Source organism: Bos mutus, chromosome 10 (genome assembly GCF_027580195.1).
Source record: "Bos mutus isolate GX-2022 chromosome 10, NWIPB_WYAK_1.1, whole genome shotgun sequence".
Classification (NCBI taxonomy): domain Eukaryota; kingdom Metazoa; phylum Chordata; class Mammalia; order Artiodactyla; family Bovidae; genus Bos; species Bos mutus.
This window is the reverse complement of record NC_091626.1, coordinates 47,968,982-47,988,926: the sequence shown is the minus strand read 5'-3', so window position 1 is coordinate 47,988,926 and position 19,945 is coordinate 47,968,982. Positions and strand designations below refer to the sequence as shown.

At 34.9% G+C, this 19,945-nt stretch overlaps 1 protein-coding gene across 1 annotated transcript in view; it reads left to right on the top strand.

The window, feature by feature from the left end:
• The window catches only part of FAM227B (family with sequence similarity 227 member B), a 201,954-nt gene that overhangs the window by 28,614 nt on the left and 153,395 nt on the right, over positions 1–19,945 (top strand). The window contains exon 9 of the mRNA XM_005892161.2: positions 8,582–8,719. Coding sequence (XP_005892223.2) covers positions 8,582–8,719 — 138 coding nt within the window. The remainder of the gene's footprint in view (positions 1–8,581; positions 8,720–19,945) is intronic.

Here is a 19,945-nt window from a genome sequence, read left to right as displayed (position 1 = left end):
GAGAATTTTGAGCATTACTTTCTAGTATGTGAGATGAGTGCAATTGTGCAGTAGTTTGAGCATTCTTTGGCATTGGCTTTCTTTTGGATTGGAATGAAAACTGACCTTTTCCAGTCCTGTGGCCACTGCTGAGTTTTCCAACAGTCTATACAGTCAGCAAAAACAAGACCAGAAGCTGACTGTGGCTCAGATCATGAACTCCTTATTGCCAAATTCAGACTTAAATTGAAGAAAGTAGGGAAACCACTAGACCATTCAGATATGACTGAAATAAAGTCCCTTAAAACTATATTATAAGTAGGAGTGGCAGAACTCAAAACACTGAAGGGAAGTAAAATTCCATCCTGGAGTACTTAGCTAGAGATTTAGGCACTTAGGTTTTAAAACTATGGTATTGGAGAGAAAAATCTCTTTCTGTCCAAACTTTGATTACTCTTTTATAATTTTTTGTGTCAATTCTTAGTAACCAAACCATTTCTACAAGAAAATGTTTCATGTTTTAAGGAAGGAGTCCGTGGGAGGTAAATTCTAGAAAATAACCTGGAGCACCAGCCCCCTCCATCAAAATACACAAGACAGGAGTCTCCTAATTACAGAGAAAAATCCAACTAATTCAAATATAAGAAATAAAAAGAGAATGAGCACATCATTCAGACAAAAAAAAAAAAAATACCATAAGAGAAAAAGTGAAGAACAAAACAGATTTCCTCCAGACCTGTTATAGACTACATTGTGTTCCCACCCCAAATTCATATTGATTTCTGTATGTAAATATTATGAGTCACTTCCTTACTTAATCCTTTTGTTTGAGCTTTATCATTCATTCTAGGGTTTTCAAGTCATTTATCGTATCATCTGCAAATATAGTTTTCATACTTCTTTTGCAACTGTTATGCTTTTAACTAGTTTCTGTGATGTATTCAAGCATGAATGTATGTAATATGCTGAGATGAGCAATAGCAATGAGTTAGGAGATTTATAAGGTAAATCCAGTGGGGATGTCTACTTTAGCCTGTCCCTATTGGTCTTCAAAGCATTCTGCTTTGAACTGCCTGAGTTAAAGGCAAGAACACTAAATATAGATCCCTTATCTGATTTAAATATCAGAATAGATAGTTTTCTTAATTCTAGCCTGAATACATTTGTTTGCAAATGCATATTCTTTGAAAGAGTTGGCTTAAAACTCAACATCCAGAAAACTAGGATCGTGGCATCTGGTCCCATCACTTCATGGCAAATAGATGGGGAAACAATGGAAACAGTGACAGACTTTATCTTGGGGGGGGGCTCCAAAATCACTGCAGATAGTGACTGCAGCCATTAAATTAAAAGACATTTGCTCCTTGGAAGAAAAGTTATGACCAACCTAGAAAGAAAGGAAAGAAAGAAAGTGAAGTCACTCAGTCATATCCGACTCTTTGTGACCCCATGGACTGTAGCCTACCAAGCTCTTCTGTCCATGGGATTTTCCGGGCAAGAGTACTGTAGTGAGTTTCCTTCTCCAGGGGACCTTTTCTGATGCAGGGATCGAACCCTGGTCTCCCACATTGTGGACAGACACTTTTACCACCTGAGCCACCAGCAAAGACCAACCTAAACAACATGTTAAAAAGCAGAGACATTACTTTGCCAACAGAGGTCCATCTAGTCAAAGCTATGGTTTTTCCAGTAGTCATGTGTGGATGTTAAGGTTGGACTATAAAGAAAGCTGAGTGCCAAAGAATTGATGCTTTTGAACTGTGGTGTTGGAGAAGACTCTTGAGAGTCCCTTGAACTGCAAAGGAGATCTGACCAGTCCACCCTAAAGGAAATTAGTCCTGAATATTCATTGGAAGGACTGATGTTGAAGCTGAAACTCCAATACTTTGGCCACCTGATGTGAAGAACGGACTCATTGGAAAAGACCTTGATGCTGGGAAAGATTGAAGGTGGAAGGAGAAGGGGACAGATATGGTTGGATGGCATCACTGACTCGATGGACGTGAGTTTGAGTAAACTCTGGGAGTTGGTGATGGACAGGAAAGCCTGGTGTGCTGCGGTCCATGGGGTCGCAACGAGTCAGACACAACTGAGTGACTGAACTGAACTGATTCTTCCAACATAGGCTATTTATCACTGTTGAACACTTGCTTCAGTACTTCTCTGTGGGCTGTTTCACCTTAGGAGAAAATATTTGTATAGCGAAAGGATTGATGTTTATTGCCTCTCCTTCACATCAGGCAGAGAAATGGTTTAAAGTGAAGGGTAGGTGTAGCTAAAATGGCAAGCTTAAGGAATCCTTGGGATGAAACTGTACCTTAGCCTCAATGTCTATATCCTGATTGTGGTATCATATTATAGCTTTACAAGGTGTTACCTTTGTGGGAAACTACATAGATGGCACAGGGATCTCTCTGTATTATTTGTTGCAAGTACATGTAAATCTACACTCATCTCAGAGTTAAAAAAAATTCAAACCTGCATTTTCTTAAGATAAAAGGTAGCTATGCAGGTGGAATTATATGAATATTCTGGACAACTACCAATATCTACTAAAGCTAAACATATATTAAATTTGGACTCTCAGGTACATAACCTCCAGAAATCTACATATTTCTGTATACCAAAAGAACAAAATGTTCATAGCAATGCTATTCATATAATAATCAAAATCTACTGTTCAAATGCCCACAATAATATAAAATTTAGATAAACTGTGGAGTATTCATATAATGAAATACTGCCAGCAATGAGGATGAGTGAACTACAATCGTATACAGTAGTAAACAAATCACACAAACAAGGTTGAGGGACCAGGCACAAAAAGGTAGATCCTGTATGAGTTCTTTGATACAAAGTTCAAAATCTGACAAAACTAATCCATGGTGTTACAAGCTGAATATTTTGTTTCTGAGGGCTGGTAACTTGCACGCCGTGTATTAAACTTGAAAAGATTCACTGACCTGTACATAATTGTTCATTTTTATTTTTATGCATGGATAAGAATTTAAGTTGAAAACAAAGGCAGTAGTGGTGGCTGCACTAGAGCCTCTGTGATTTATTTAACATGAATGTGTTTGTACAGATTTCTGTCACAATGCTTTTTCTCACATTGCATATCTATCAAGACTCACATGTTTTCTGAGTTCTATGCTCATAAATGACCTTTTCACCTTTTACTATGATTTTATCTCTCAATTGTGATTGATTATTTTGTTTTGGCTAGAGCACTTGTTGAAGGAATTTAAAAAGACATTTTTCTTATTTCTTTGTTGGAGAAATATTTATATCATAGATCTAAAATACTTAATTTCTCCTCGTTAATATATGAAAAATTCCTTTTTTAAAAGATGATGTCATAGCTTTATTTGTTTCTTTGCGTTATATTCAGTTTGATTACTTACATTGTCAGTTGGCTTTCATTTTGGTTCGTTTTTCACAGATTTTTTTTTTTTTTTACCAGAGTTCCTTATTTGTTGTTGTTTGGTTGCTAAGTCATGTCCGACTCTTTGCAACACCATGGGCTGTAGCCCCACCAGGCTTCTCTGCCCATGCGGTTTCCCAGGCAAGAATACTGGAGTCAGTTGCCATTTCCTTCTCTAGGGGACCTTCCCAACCAAGGGATGGAACACGTATTGGCAGGTGGATTCTTTACCACTGAGCCACATGGGAAGCCTAGAGATCCTCATATACAATAAGAAAAAAGCACCAGAGCTTGTGTTAGTTTCCTATTACTGATGCAGCAGATTACTACTTAGTTTAAAGCAACGTAAGTATATTATCCTAGAGTTCTGAAAGTCATAGGTCCAAAATGAGTTTCACTAGGGTAAAACCAAGATGTTGGGAGAGCTGTGTTATTCTAGAGGCTCTAGGGAAAATCTCTTTGTAGCTTTTCAGAAGCTGTTTCCATTCTTTGCCTCATAGCCTTTCATCATCAAAGCCTACAATGACTAGTCATCTTTCTCATATTGCATCATTCTAATACTGACTCTTCTACTTCCCTCTTCCATATCTATGACTCTTCTGAGTACATTAGGTTCACCTGGACAAGCCAGCATACTGTCCATATTTTAAGGCTAGCCAGTTATTAACTTAATTCTGTCTGCTTCCTTAATTCCTCTTTGCCGTGTAACATAACATAGTCACCATTTGGGAACATTAAGATATGGAAGACTTTGGAGGATACTTCTGCCTAATATAGAGACACATTAAGATTTTGTATGATTGGCTAGGTTTTAGCACAAGCTTTATGACTGTCCTATGTGGCAGCTTTACAATGAGTAAGATGAAGTTTTGTGCTCTGACTTCTGGCTTCTGCTTAGGATGTAAAAAACTAAAATATTACTTCCACTCTTCTACCTGAAAACACTAAACTACCTGCAAATTTGAAACTTTCCTTGAGCCCATCAGAGGTTCCAAGGCAGTCAACCCAAAATCTACAGAAAGACAGGTGCCTCCAAGGGAAGACCAGATGTCAGCACTTGCTCACGTGGGACAGATGCAGCTAGATGCATTAAAAAGGCAGTAAGAAGAATTTAGCCAAAATTTCTAATGAATTACTTACAGCTGAGTATGGTCTAATGTGACCATATAGGATGCTTAGGAGCTTCATAAACAAGGAGGAAGTTGACATTACAAGTTTCTCTCCAGATATTTTATAAGTAACAATTGAGGATGGTATGACAGTCTTGAGAAAGCCTGGGGGAATATAAGAGAAACCACTACAAAAAAGGCATTTAGCCTTGCCTGGACCCTTCTCTTCCATCTCCTTTGTGTTAACATCAACAAGCTTTAAGTCACAGCAGGAGGAGGGAGAGAGGTTGCAGGGAGGAAGGGCAGCAAATCCAGCTGCCCTTAGCGAAGGAATGGAGATAAAACTCACCCCAGAAACAGAACTACCTATCAAAAGACAAATAAATAATCAGAACCAGTTTTAGATAAGGCACAGGTATTAGAATATTAGACAGAAAATTTCAACTACCTATGAGTAATGTGGTAAATGCTCAAGTGGAAAAGATGGATAACATGTATGATCAGATATGTAATTTGAGTGAAACATGGAAATTAAACAAAAAAGGCCACACAGACCAATGGAAGAAGAGTGAGAACCCAGAAATAAACCCTCACAGACACAGTCAACTAATATTTGACAAAGAAGCCAAGAATACTCAATAGGAATATGATCATCTCTTCAATACATGGCGCTGGGAAAGCTGAATCACCACATGTAGAGTAATGAAATTTGACTCCTATCTTATTGTCGTCCAGTTGCTAAGTTGTGTCCGACTCTTTGCAACCCCGTGGACTGCAGCACACAGGCTTCCCTGTCCTTCAGTATCTCCCAGAGTCTGTTCAAACTCACATCCATTGAGTGATACCATCCAACCATCTCATCCTCTGTCACGTGCTTCTCCTCCTGCCCTCAATCCTTTCCAGCATCAGGGTCTTTTAAATTGAGTCAGCTCTTTGCATCAGGAGGCCAAAGTATTGGAGCTTTAGCATCAGTCTTTCCAATGAATATTCAGAGTTGATTTTCCTTAGGATTGACTAGTTTGATCTCCTTGCTGTCCAAGGGATTCTCACGAATCTTCTCAAGCACGACAGTTCGAAAGCATCAATTCTTCAGTGCCCAGCTTCTTATTGTCCAATTCTCACATTCATACATGACTACTGGAAAAACCATAGCATTGACTGTATGAAACTTAGTCAACAAAGTGACATCTCTGCTTTTTAATATGCTGCCTAGGTTTGTAGTAGCTTTTCTTCCAAGGAGCAAGTGTCTTCTAATTTCATGGCTGAAGTCACCATCTGCAGTGATTTTGGAGCCCAAGAAGAGAAAATCTGTCACTGTTTATACTTTTTCCCCTTTTATTTGCCATGAAGTGATTGGACTGGATGCCATGATCTTAGTTTTTTGAATGTTGAGTTTTAAGCCAGCTTTTCCACTTTCCTCTTTCACCCTCATCAACAGGCTCTTTAGTTCTTCCTTGCTTTTTGCCATTAGAGTAGTAGCATCTGCATGTATGAGTCTGTTGATATTTCTCCCAGCAATTCTTGATTCCAGCTTACTATTCATCCAGTGTGGCATTTTGCATGATGTACTCTGCATATAAGTTAAATTAGCAGAGTGACAAAATACAGCCTTGACATACTCCTTTCCCAATTTTGAACCAATCTGTTGTTCTCTGTCTGGTTCTGACTGTTGCTTCTTGACCTATATACAGGTTTCTCAGGAGGCAGGTAAGGTGGTCTGCTATTCGCATCTCTTTAACAATTTTCCAGTTTGTTGTAATCCACACTGTCAGAGGCTTTAGTGTAGTCAATGAAGCAAATGTTTTTCTGGAATTCCCTTGCTTTTTCTATATCACTCACAAAAATTAACTTCAAGTGGAGGAAAGAACTGAAATCATAAAACTCTTAAGAAGAAAACATAGTGGAAAAGCTCCTTATATGTCTTGGCAATAATTTTTTGGATATGATATCAAAAGCACAAGCAACAAAAGCAAAAATCAGTAAGTGAAACTACATCAAACTAAAAAGCTTCTGCATAGTGAAAAAGAAATCAACAAAATGCAAAATGAATTTGTTAAATATATGTGCAAATCATGTTATAAGGGATTGATACCCAAAAGCTAAAAGGAACTCAACTCAATAGCAAAACAAACAAACAAACAAAAACTATGTGATTTTTAAAGTAGAGGAACTGAAGACATTTTTCCAAAGAAGACATACTGATGTCCAACAAGTACAGGAAAGGATGTTCAGCATCGCTAATCACCAGGGAAATGCTAGTCAAAACTACAATGAGATATCACCTCACACCTGTTAGAATGGCCATTTTCAAAGTGACTACAAATAACAAATATTGATGAGGATGTGAAGAAAAGAGAACCCTTGTTGTTGGTCAAAATGTAAATTGGTAGAGCCACTGTGGGGAACAGTATGGAGGCTCATCAAGAATGAAAACTAGAGCTACTGCGTAAGTCAGCAGTCCCACTTCTAGCAACTAGACTGCCTCTTTCTCCTGATCCCCTGCCAGGCCGTGGTGTGGAGTGAGCGGAACTGGGCATTTGCCCTTTGGACTGGGAAGTATGATGAGGTGGCTGCCATCTGTGCAAGTCTCTCGCTGCTCTGATTGTTAGCAATCCGACACACACACCCGCCTCACAAGTAGAGTCTAGGCTTCTCCAGCTCTCCCATCTGTCTCAGTGGATTTCCCGGCAGACAAGGGGGCCTCCGCGGGGCAAGGATGCACGTGTGTGGACCTTCTCTTCCATACCCCTCCAGGGGCGCTGGTCCCACCCTAACGCCTTCCCCTCCCCCTGTAATTCTGCCCAGTTACATGGAGATCTTTCTTGCAGTTTTGGCTTTATAAAAGATATTCTGCTGGTTTCCAATTAGTTGGTTTTTTGTTTTTGTTTTTGTTTTTTAAGTTGTCTTCCATGTGTAGATATATTTTGGATGTGTTTGTGAGAAGTGAGCTCCATGTCTTCCTACTCTGACATTGATCCCCCATTCAGTAAGAAACTATCTTTAAATATCCCGATCTGTTGACCTTCCTATACCCCAGATTTTCCACTAATATACCATATATTTTAAAACACAGACAATATTGAGAAACATTCAAATGAATTGTTTTGAATATTTTATCTAGTTGCAACTAATATAAAATAAGCAATGACCAAATTTAAAAACACTTCAAAAATTCCAATTTGATATCAAAATACAACAAATAATCCTCATTGAATGCTCACTACTGGGAAAATATTGGATATATTTTATGAGTATGTCAGTGTATGTTAATATGTTTATTATATTTTATGTTTGTTTTTATATTCATGTTTCCCAGTTACTGAATGCTTTAACATATACAAACCCAATTAACCATCAGAATAAGCATATGAAGTATACTAAGGAATTTATATTGTTCTCATTTTTACTGCTGAGGATATAAATGTTTTGTGTGGTTAAATCAATTATTCAACCCTACACAGCTTTTGGAACAAAAGTGGAACTTTTTAAATAGAATTTATTTTTAAATTTTAGAGTGTTATAATCTAGTCAAAAACATTATTTTGAAAATAATAGATACAGAGAGGGAAAAATTTTTAATGTAATCATTTATTGATTGTTGCTCAGAGGCAATCATGATAACAATTAAGCTACAGTCACACATCTGTATAAGGTAAAATTGTCCTTCACATAAAAACAATTCTATGATTACTTTTATATGTTAATAAATACTTACAAGGTAACTTTTTATGGATACTTCATGATCCACTGTTTGGATGTACTATTGTTGGATATTTAGGTCCTTTCAAGTTTTCACAATATTAATCTTCCCTTATGTCTGTTTATGAACTTAGCTTGTATTTTTGAGTCAGAAGGGTATATATCATGTTTATCTCTTTTCTGATTCACTGTCTTATATGGTAAGACATTAACATTTCTGTATAGAGATTCCCTCATTTGAAACCTAAGACTGGCAGTTCTCACAGGACTGTTGTGAGAATTAAATGCATAATACTCAAAAAAAGGCTTCAACAGAAGATGTTTTTAAAATAGTAATTTCTTTGGTTAAATATACATTTTGTATTAACAGGTTTACCACCTCAAAAAGGATTTTGGACCCACTGGAAACTGAAAGAACTCTCCACAACCACCATTCATGGTAGCAAGAAAATGCCTTCAAAATCTATAAAGGACATGATTGTAAGAAATCAAGAACAGATATCAGCTTGTAAGTAAATTTATTATATATTGCTTACTGAAATAGCCAAAATCAAATATATCATTATTCATTTATCAGAATTTTTTAATGACTTATTTTCTGGTGAGAGTCTTAAAATAACATTTAATTTATAGATGGGTGGAGAAGGAAATGGCAACCCACTCCAGTACTCTTGCCTGGAGAATCCCATGGAGGGAGGAGCCTGGTAGGCTACAGTCCATGGGGTCGCAAAGAGTCGGAGACGACTGAGCCACTTTCACTTCACTATAGATGGGTATTATATTAATTTGAATACCGCTTTATGTTTTTAGTTTTTCATTATAAAAATTACATGTACTTAAGTCCTTTTCTCATTTACACTTATTATGATTTTAATATTAATTTCAGGGGCCTTCTCATATATAAGAATGCTACAAATACTCTTACTTTTTGGCTGTATTGCTAACTGGTTAGTAATGTATTTTACCAATAGATAAGCTTAAAATGTTTTATTCAGTAAATTTAAATAATGCCTTTGTAGAGTGTCAGTTTGGGGGCATATTTATCAGGGCTTACTTAACCTAATATGAAAACACAATCTACCTGCTTTTATCTAGTACTTTTAAATTTCCATTATTATATTTGTTACAAAGGGAGATAGTTAGATTCCAGTATTTTGTTTCCAAATGCTCACTTTTTAGATAATCCACTTACAGACTACTTGAAATACCAATTCACATGGATATATTTTTGTGTTCTCTTATACCTGCCAAATTTCTGAGATAAGACCAAACTTCTTAATTACTCTATATTAAAAAGCACTTTAAGGCAAGCTCATGTCTCTCTAATTTATACTGTATTTCAATACTAAACCCTGGTCTGGTGCTCAGGCCTCATTACTGACCGACTAAACAGAATCTCAGACTCAGTATATTTTTTAAAGGTACTCAGATGACTTCAATTTGCAGGCAAAGTTAAGAACTCCTAGTGTAAAGGGAAATACCTTTCCATTATACTTCTTGATATAGGCTGGTGGAAGGAGGGACTAACCTCCTCAACCTACTCTTCTGAAAACTCTCTCTTCAGTTAGTTTTTTATTCTAAAATTGTTTAATTGATTAATTACTGCTTTTCTGATTAGTGCTTTGATTTTTTGCCACTCTTATCTCTATAGATAGCATTCTGTCTTTTAGTAGTTATGTGAAATTTCTTATTTGCTAATGTTACCCTTGTTTTTATAGAACTTCATACATATTTGTTATTTTGTATAGAAAGAGAGATAATTTACTATTTTGACCCAATCTTAAACATCTCTTTTTGCTTCTTAGTTTTACATGTGAAAAATAAGTTGGCTAAATAGAAAATTAAGGGACTTTTAATTTTTTCAAGTTTTAACTTATAGGAAAGCGGTAAAAATAGTGTAAGGAACTCCCATATATTCTTTATCCACCTGTTGTTTGAATTTGTTCTATTTGTTTTATCATTCTCCTTTTTTATATAAGCATTTAAAGCTATAAATTTCCCCAATTACTGTTTCAGCTACTTTCTGCATATTTTGATGTTATATTTTCATTGTCATTTAATTCAGAATATTTTCTAATATCCAGTATAATTTCTATTTTGATCCATGGGTTATTTAGAAGTGTATTACTTAATTTTAAAAAATTTAGGGTTTTTCTGGATATCTTAAAATTACTGATTTCTACTTTAAAAAATAGTGATTTGATCTACTTTTAAAAATAATGATTTCTACTTTTAAAAATAGTGATCTGTACAGTCTTTTGTAGTGCACTGAGATTTGTTCTACAGTACATGATCTGTCTTGGTAAACATTCCGTGTGCACATGAGAAGAATATATATTCTGCAATTATTTTGTCTCAATTAGATCAAGGTGGTTTATCGTGGCGCAGATGGTAAAAGCATCTGCTTGCAATGCGGGAGACCCGGGTTCAATCCCTGGGTGGGGAAGATCCTCTGGAGAAGGAAATGGCAACCCACTCCAGTACTCTTGCCTGAAAAATTCCATGGATGGAGGAGCCTGATGGGCTCCAGTCCACGGGGTCCCAAAGATTTGGACACAACTGAACGACTTCACTTTCACTTTGCACTTTAGATCTTCTGTATTAGGGTTCAGTAAACTATCTGGCCTATTTTTATATATCCTATGAGCTAAGAATGATTTTTCCGTTTTCAGGGCTGTAAAATAACAAAACATTAAAGAATATACTACAGAGGTCATATGCAGCCCACAAAGCCTAAAATATTGGATTATCTGGCCCTTCATAGAAGAAGTTTGCTAACTCTGGTTCTGTATCTTTATGATATTTTATTTAATTGTTCTGTTTATTTCTGAGAGGTGATATTAAGATCTCCAACTACAATTGTAGAATTATCTGTTTCTCTCCTTAATTCTGTTGATTTTTGCTTTATGCATTTTTAAGTTATTTGGTACATATACATTTACATATTATGTTTTCCCTTTAATCATTATGTTTCTTTGTATCTATGATAATTCCACTGAGTGCTATTCTGTCTGTTATTAATACAGCCACTTCAGCTTGCTTATGTTTGTGGTCTGCATAGTGCCTCTTTTCCCAACATTTTACTTACAGTTTCTTTGTGTTTTATGTTTACAGTGTACCTCTTATAAATGAGATATAGTTGAATCTTGGGGTTTCTTTAAGTCTTAAAATTTCTTCCTTTTAATTGGAGTGATTACTTCATTACATTCAATATAACTATTGAATTAGTTCAACATAACTATGGTTAGGTTTGTTCTACCGTGTTCCTGTTTGTTCCTCTTTTTTGTTCTTCAGTTCCCCTTCTTTATCTTCATTTGGTTAATCAAATATTTTTAGTATTCCATTTTTATTACTCTATTGGCTATTTGCATATTACCTCCTTGTATTTTTTGTAATTGCCTTAATGATTTCAAACACATCCTTAAATTATTGAAATCCTACTTAAAGTTAATGTTATCCTATTTCACTAAAATGTAGGAACTTGGAGAAGGATAATTACATGTACTCTACTCCTCTTTGTCCTTTGTGCTATTGTTGTCACATATGTTAGAAGATCTACATAAATAATGGCCTCACATTATCTAGTGTTAGGATATTTGCTCCAAATAACGACATGGTTTATTTCACCTTTATTGAGTGAGGTCTAATTGACGTACAATAAACCACACATATTTAGAATATAAAATTTGACAATTTGACATATATATAAACTCATGAGACTATCACAACTTTCAAGATAGGAAACATATCCACCATTCCCAAAAGTTCCTTAGACTTTTTTTGTAATTCCTCCCTCCTCAATCCCCAGGCAATTACTCCTGTGAGCTTTGTCAGTACAGGTTAGTTTGCATTTTCTAGAATTTTATGTAAATGAAATCATAGAACATGTGCTATCTTTTGTTGGCATTTTCTACTCTGCATAATTATTTTGAGATTCATTCATCTTGTTGCATGTATTAATAGTTTGTTACCCTGTATTTTGCTAAGTCCATAGTAAGGATATACCACAATTTCTTTATCTGTTCACAGGTGGGTAGACATCTGCATTGTTTCCAAGATAAGTTATTGTAAGCTTACCTATAAGCTGTTATAAGTAAAGCTGCTGTTAATATTCATTACAAGTCTTTGTGTAAACATAGAATTTCATTTATCTTTTGTAAACATCTAGTAGTGGAAGTCTGGGTACTATAGGAAGTGCATTACAGCATTTTAAGAAATTGCCAAATTTATCTAAAATTTTACTTCCTACCAGGATACAAGTTATATTAATACTCTACTTCCTTGTTAACACTTTGTATAATCTTTTAATTTTATCCATTCTTGTGGGTTATACTGGTATTTGCTGCTGCTACTGCTGCTAAGTCGCTTCAGTCATGTCCGACTCTGCGCGACCCCATAGACGGCAGCCCACTAGGCTCCTCTGTCCCTGGGATTCTCCAGGCAAGAACACTGGAGTGGGTTGCCATTGCCTTCTCTGATACTGGTACTTAGTTAGGTTTTATTCTGATTTCTCTAATAACTAATTATGATGAGCTTCTTTTCATGTGCTTATTTGCCATCTGTAGGTCTTCTTTGCTGAAATGTTTATTTTAGTCTTTTGGCTATTTTTATTTGGGTTGTTTGTGTTCTTTTAATTCTGTTATAACAGTTCTTTATATATTCTAGATATAAGTTCTTTAACAGATATAGATTTTATAAATATTCTTTTATAATCTGTAGTTCCTTTTTTTTTTATAATAGTGTCTTTAAGACAAAATTATATAGTATGGTGAAATCAAATTTATCATTTTTTCCAATATAGTTTGTACTTTCTGTTTCATATTCAAGAATTTTTTATGAAGCTTAATTTCAGTCAAGATTTTCTCCCCATATTTTCTTCTAGAAATTTTATTTATTTTTTTTTTGTATTTCTAATACTTCAATTTTGTTTTTTATTTTTTTTATTATTTTTTTAATTTTATTTTATTTTTAAACTTTACATAATTGTATTAGTTTTGCCAAATATCAAAATGAATCCACCACAGGTATACATGTGTTCCCCATCCTGAATCCTCCTCCCTCCTCCCTCCCCATACCATCCCTCTGGGTCGTACCAGTGCACTAGCCCCAAGCATCCAGTATCGTGCGTCAAACCTGGACTGGCATCTCGTTTCATACATGATATTTTACATGTTTCAATGCCATTCTCCCAAATCTTCCCACCCTCTCCCTCTCCCACAGAGTCCATAAGACTGTTCTATACATCACTGTCTCTTTTGCTGTCTCATACACAGGGTTATTGTTACCATCTTTCTAAATTCCATATATGCATTAGTGTACTGTATTGGTGTTTTTCCTTCTGGCTTACTTCACTAGAAATTTTATAGTATATAATTTTATAGATTATAGCTGTAGCTCTTACATTGAGGACTCTAATTCATTTTCAATAATTTTTGAAAATTATGTGAAGTAAGCATTGAGGATCATTTCTTTGCATATTGTTCTAGAACCATTTGTTGAAAAGATTATCTTTGCCCATTGAATTATCTTGGAACTTTTGTCAAAAAAGCTTTTGACAACACTTGTATTGGCCTGTGCCTAAATACACACTTGTACTCTAACTTTTGTTTCGGTGATGCCAATACTAAACTACCTTGATAAATGTAGTTTTATAACATGTCTTGGAGTCAGGTACTATAAATTCTCCACCTTTGTTCTTCTAAAAAAATTATTTTGGTTATCCAGAGTCTTGTCTTTTCTGTATAATTTTAAACCACTTATCAGTATTTTATATACTCTGAAATTTTAATTGAAATTAGGTTAAATCTGTCAACTCAAGAAGCACTGACATGTTAACAATACTGATTTTCCACTCCATGAACATAGAAGATTTCATCTATTTAGGACTTATTTCATTTACCTCAGCAATATTTTCCAGTATTTTTTCTGTGTAGATGCTGCACACATCTCTCAAGTAATATTGCACATGGTATTTTTAATTTCAGTTCCTAATTTTTCATTGATAATACATAGAAAATATGATAGAAAAATACTTTTGTGTTGATTTTATACCCTGCAATCTTACTAAACTTTCTTATTATTTTTAGTAGCCTTCTTAGATTTCTTAAGATTTTCTTCATGGACATTCATGTCATCTGAGAATAAAGAGCATTTTTTTTCAATCTATAAGCCTTTAATGTGTTTTACTTGCCTGTGGTTAAGATATTTAAGAAGATGTTGACTAAAAGTGCTAAGAGTGGACATCCTTGCTTCATTCTTGATCTTAGATGAAAATGTTAAATTTTTGCCGAAGATTTTTATAGATGTCTTTTATCAGGTTGGGGTAGTTTCATTTTCTTTCTAGTTTGCTGAGAAGTTTTTGTTGTTCTTGTTCTTTTTATAACAATATATGTAGAATTTTGACAAATGCTTTTTAGCATTTGTTGAGATGAACATATTGTTTTTCTTTTCTAGTCTTTTGATATAGTGAATTATATTGATTGATTTTTCAAATGTTAAGCCAACCTTGCATTCCTGGGATAAATCCCATTTGGCAATTATATATTAACCTTTTCATGTACTACTGAATTCAGTTTGCTAAAATTTTGTTTTCTTTTCTGTACTATCCTATCACATTTTAGTAATAAGTGTAATGTTTGCCCTTCTTCTCTTTTCTAAGAGTTAGTGTAAAATTGTTATTTATTCTTCTTTACATATTTGGTAGAATTCACCCAATGAAGCCATCTGGGTCTGGAAAGTTCTCTGTGGTCAGATTTTTTTGGTCAGATAAAACAGTTCAATTTCTCTAATAGATATAGTGATCAAATCATCAGTTTCTTCTTAAGTAAACTTTGTAGTTTTGTGAGTTTTTATTTTATTCCTTTATATATTTTTGAGTGTTTTTCTTCTGTGATGCAGTCTAGTTATTAATACTTAGAAATATTTTGGTCTATTTGAGGCTTTATTTTAAGCTTCATTAGGTGGAACCAGAGAAGTCTTTTGTTTAGCCTAACTTGCTTCCCCTGCTGAGACAGTTCTCTTCTTTAGTATTCTACTCCATGCTCTGTGTATTGCAGATTTCCCATCTGGCTGTCTGGAACATGAGCTTCCTCCGAGCCCCAGGCATTGTTCTGTCTGCTCCTTCCTGTGTTTTTTTTTAAAACCAACCTCAGGCAAAAATTTAAGGATAACCTTCCACAGAGCTCCAGATTGCTCTGTATGTGCTTCTGTCTCATCTATGTTATGCTGACCTGTGAATTTTAGCTTTCCCTGACCTACCTGCATGCTAAATTTTATTTTTCAAATCAGTTCTGTTTGGATTCCCACCACTTGCACTGTGGCCTGAAATTTCTTTTTTAGAGACAAAAACAGACAAGTGTTCCTTCTTTAGGTTTTCTTCTCTTGGCTGAGGGGCGGGGATTACTGTCCAGTGTTGCCTCTTGTCCAACACATGAAAATCATTGTTTTACATATTTTTTCCAATTGTTTACTTTTTGAAGAATGAATAAAAGTGGTGGGAGTGGATATCCTTATCTTATTCCTAATCTAAGAGGAAATGCTTGCAGTTTTCCACCACTGAGAATGATGTTTGCTGTAGGTTTCCCATACATGGCCTTTATTATGTTGAGTTATGTTCCCTCTAGGCCCATTTTCTGGAGAGTTTTTATTATAAATAGGTATTGAATTTTGTCAAAAGCTTTTTCTGCATATATTGAGGTGATCATATGGCTTTTATTCTACAGTTTGTTAACATGATGTATCGTACTGATATATGTATGTTGAAGAATCCTTGCATCCTTGGGGTAAATCACACTTGATCATGGTGTATGTTTCTCTTAATGTGTTGTTGGATTGGGTTTTCTCATATTTCGTTGAGGATTTTTTACATCTGTGTTCATCAGTGATGTTGGCGTGTAATTTTCTTTTTTGGCAACATCTTTGTCTGGTTTTGGTATCAGAGTGATGGTGGCCTCATAGAATGAGCTTGGGAGTGTTCCATCCTCTGCAATTTTGGGGAATAGTTTGAGAAGGATAGATGTTAACTCTTCTTGAAATCTTTGATAGAATTTGACTGTGAACCTATCTAGTCCTGGACTTTTATTTGTTGGAAATTTTAAAATCACAGTTTCAATTTAGTACTTGTGATTGATCCATTCATCTTTTCTATTTCTTCCTGGTTCAGTCTTAGAAGATTGTATCTTTCAAGAATTCTAGGTTGTCCATTTTATTGGCATATAGTTGCTTGTAGTAGTCTCATGATCCTTTGTATTTCTGTGATGTCAGTTGTAACTGCTCCTTTTTCATTTCTAATTCTATGGATTTCAGTCCTCTCCCCATTTTTTTCTTGATGAGAATCCTACAGGCTCCATGTTAGAAGGTTCAATTCCCCCTCCTTTTTCTGTCTGCTTTTAGTCTTTCCCTGGTATCTTCAAGTGGTTGTTGTTCAGTTGTTAAGTCATGTCTGACTCTGCAACCCCATAGACTGCAGGATGCCAGGCTTCTCTGTCCTTCACTATCTCCTGGAGTTTGCTCAGATTCATATCCTTTGAGTCAGTGATGTTATCTAAGCATCTCATCCTCTGCCAGTGGTTAGTGCCCTTTCTTTTAACACTCTCAAGAATTCACAGCTTTTATCTATGGGAGAGTCAGACTGATATAAATTAAATGTTTTGTTTAAATACTGAGTTTATTTTTCAATTTAAATATCAAAAGTGTCAAATCACATTTTCCTATAAACCTAGATACTGCTTCATTATCTTGTTATTTAGTCTTAATAGAGGAGTCTAAACCAGCCTATTTTTTCTTCCTATACAGTTAATCAATAAAATTTAGTTTTTACTTTTACTTTATTTAGATATTCCAATATTTTAAAATTTATCTTTAAATTTTAAAAATGTCACTAAAACATGTCTTGATAATTTTCATAAGCTTTCACAATGCCAAAATTTAGTTAATATTCTTGGATCTCCCTAAGCTCTTTTGTAGACCTAGTAAAGATTTTAGCCAAATGTTTCCAGTAAGACATAGACAACTTATAAGACTAAATTGAAGAGGGAGGGAAAGTGACACTGTTTCAGATATTTAAGGAAAAAGTTTCATTTCACCATTGGAGAATATCCCCTGACATTAAGGAAATAAAATCTCCAGAGAAAGGCCTCAGATTCTGTTTTCACATGGAGTACTTTGACAGACTAAAGTTGCCTTCTTTTGCCTCATAAAAAATGAAAATATGTACGGATCAATTGTAAAAAGTAGGATAGTCTTCTACAAGCTACTCATCTGGTATATGTTTTGTAAATCAAGAACAGTTTTGTGTTAAGTGACTATTGAAAGGGCCCTGGAAGTGAGATTGAAAGCAAAAAATCAAGTCCCTAGGGAAAATCATGGTTTTCAACATCATGTTTTATACTGTGGAGGTTATCATTCTACCGGGTGTCTCTAAAGTGACCTCGAGTAAGGGGCATCTCTTTGGATTCCCCAGTAAGCATCTCATTTCAGTGGTGCTTTGGTTTTCTAAGTAAGTTTCTGCCAGTGGGGATGTGGATCTATTGAGTATTCCTCGTGTATACTTTTCCTATCATGTGGTAAAGTATACTTATTATTAAAAACATTTTAAAATTTGGTCCTATTTCATAGGTTTCTATATCAGATTTTGTATTTAATTTCTGGTGCTCATGCAGATTTTCCTATTTGTATGTTTCATAGTTATTTTACTTAGAGTTGAGAGATAGATCAAAGTGGTTATATTTATCCCAATACTTTACATGGGGTTTCTTTTTAGATTTGCTTTTATTTTTATATTTTATTTAACCATTTAGGAAAGTATAGAAAATACTTCCCGCACATAACAAATATTTGCAATTTGCCATATTTGTTTTTCAAGTCTTTTATTTACAGATCTTTTGTACCATCCCTAAATCTGTCTCTCCCTCCCCAAAGGTAATGATTATGGCATTCTTTCTTTCTGTAATATATAACATTGTTTTTTTACATTCTTTACATAAATAATACATATGTAAAACTGTTTTATATTTCAGTGTTTAATCATAGTCAACATTCAAAAATTTTAAATAATCAGCTGATATTGACCAATATTTCTGGCCACCAAGAGAATATACTTATGTGGTCTCAGAGTTTATAGCAACCACTGAAAGTGTTTTTCTCTTATTAAGGGAAATACTGCTTATGAGCTTTTATCTCAATTACTTTGTTCCAAGAATTGTTTATTTATGTGTTATTTCATGATGTGTGTATGTGTGTTAGGCTTTCAGTTGTGTCTGGCTCTTTGCGACCCCATTAACTATGTCCACCAGACTCCTCTGTCCATGGAGTTCTCCAGGCAAGAATACTAGAATGGTTTGCCATTTCCTTCTCTGGGGTATTTCATGATAGTTCTAGTTTTCTTAGAAGTTATTATTTTGCAGTATCCATTTTCTGCAATCTAAAATATAGAATTGCTCTAAGTGGTGTACTACCATGCTTTAAAGAGATTTTTATCCTTTATTTTTAATGAAATAATTTTAAAAATTTGGAAAAACATAAAAATTGTCTTTGTTCAAACACTCCTGATTTTTGTGTTAATGGAACATCTTTACGAAATGCTTCATCTGTTTTATTTGCCTATAAATATTTGAAAAATACTTTTTATATTAGATTCTAAAAAAAATCATTTTCTGTTTCTGGATAAGGCATCTAAGTCTGGGATATTATGGCAGGTTAGAGGTTTAATTATGAATTATTTTCATATACTGCTCAAAATTAAATTTTAATACTTTTTTTTAAATTTAGGGAAATCTTCAATTTGAACTATGTACTTGATAAAATGTGTTAAATTATTAGAGCCATGTTATTAATATTCTTATGTAATAGGTTGCTTTTATTATAAACTATAAAATGAGAAAACTGAAACATAAATTAAGTAAATTGCCCAAGGTCAGATAAACTATAAATGGTGGAATATGAATTCAGAAAGTGAAGGTGAAGGACAGGGAAGCCTGGCATGCTGCAGTCCACAGGGTCGCAGAGTCAGACATGACTTAGCGACTGAACAACAACATGAATTCAGATTCAGGAAATTCTGGCCTTAGAGCCTGAACTTTTTAACTACTTCACATAGAGCCTCTCAGACATTTAATTTTACAGGCTTGTAAGTGTATTAAGGCTTAAAATTTTCATCATAGGATAAGAGTTTTAACCTAGGAAAATTACCATGGCCTTATGTCCTCTTTCATGACTAATGTGAATGAGTGTTTAGATTCCTTCCTGAGATCAAATTTTAATAAGTGAGAAAGAAGGAGGAAAGCTGTTAGTATATATGTGTGCTCAGTCGCTTCATTGGTATCTGACTCTTTGCAACCCTATGGACTGTAGCCCGCCAGGTTCCTCTGTCCATATGATTCTCCCGGCAAAAATACTGGAGTGGGTTGTCATGCCCTCCTCCAAGGGATCTTCCTGACCCAGGCATTGAACCCAAAGAAGGATGGAGAAGACTGGGGGAGAAATCTCACTTATTCCCCGATTATGTATATGGATACCTCTAGAAATAGTAAGCAGTCATTTGGAGAACTGGAAAACCCACACTGTGGGGCCAGAGTGGCCCAGAGGTACAGTGATAGCAAAGAATTAGAATTTCTGATCCTACGAAAGAAACTGAGTCTCCAGTGGGGAAGCACAGGTCTATTACACACCACTGTTTTTTGCATGGGAACTAAAAGGGCAATTGTAGCACTGTAAAAAGAGAAGAATTGCATAAAGA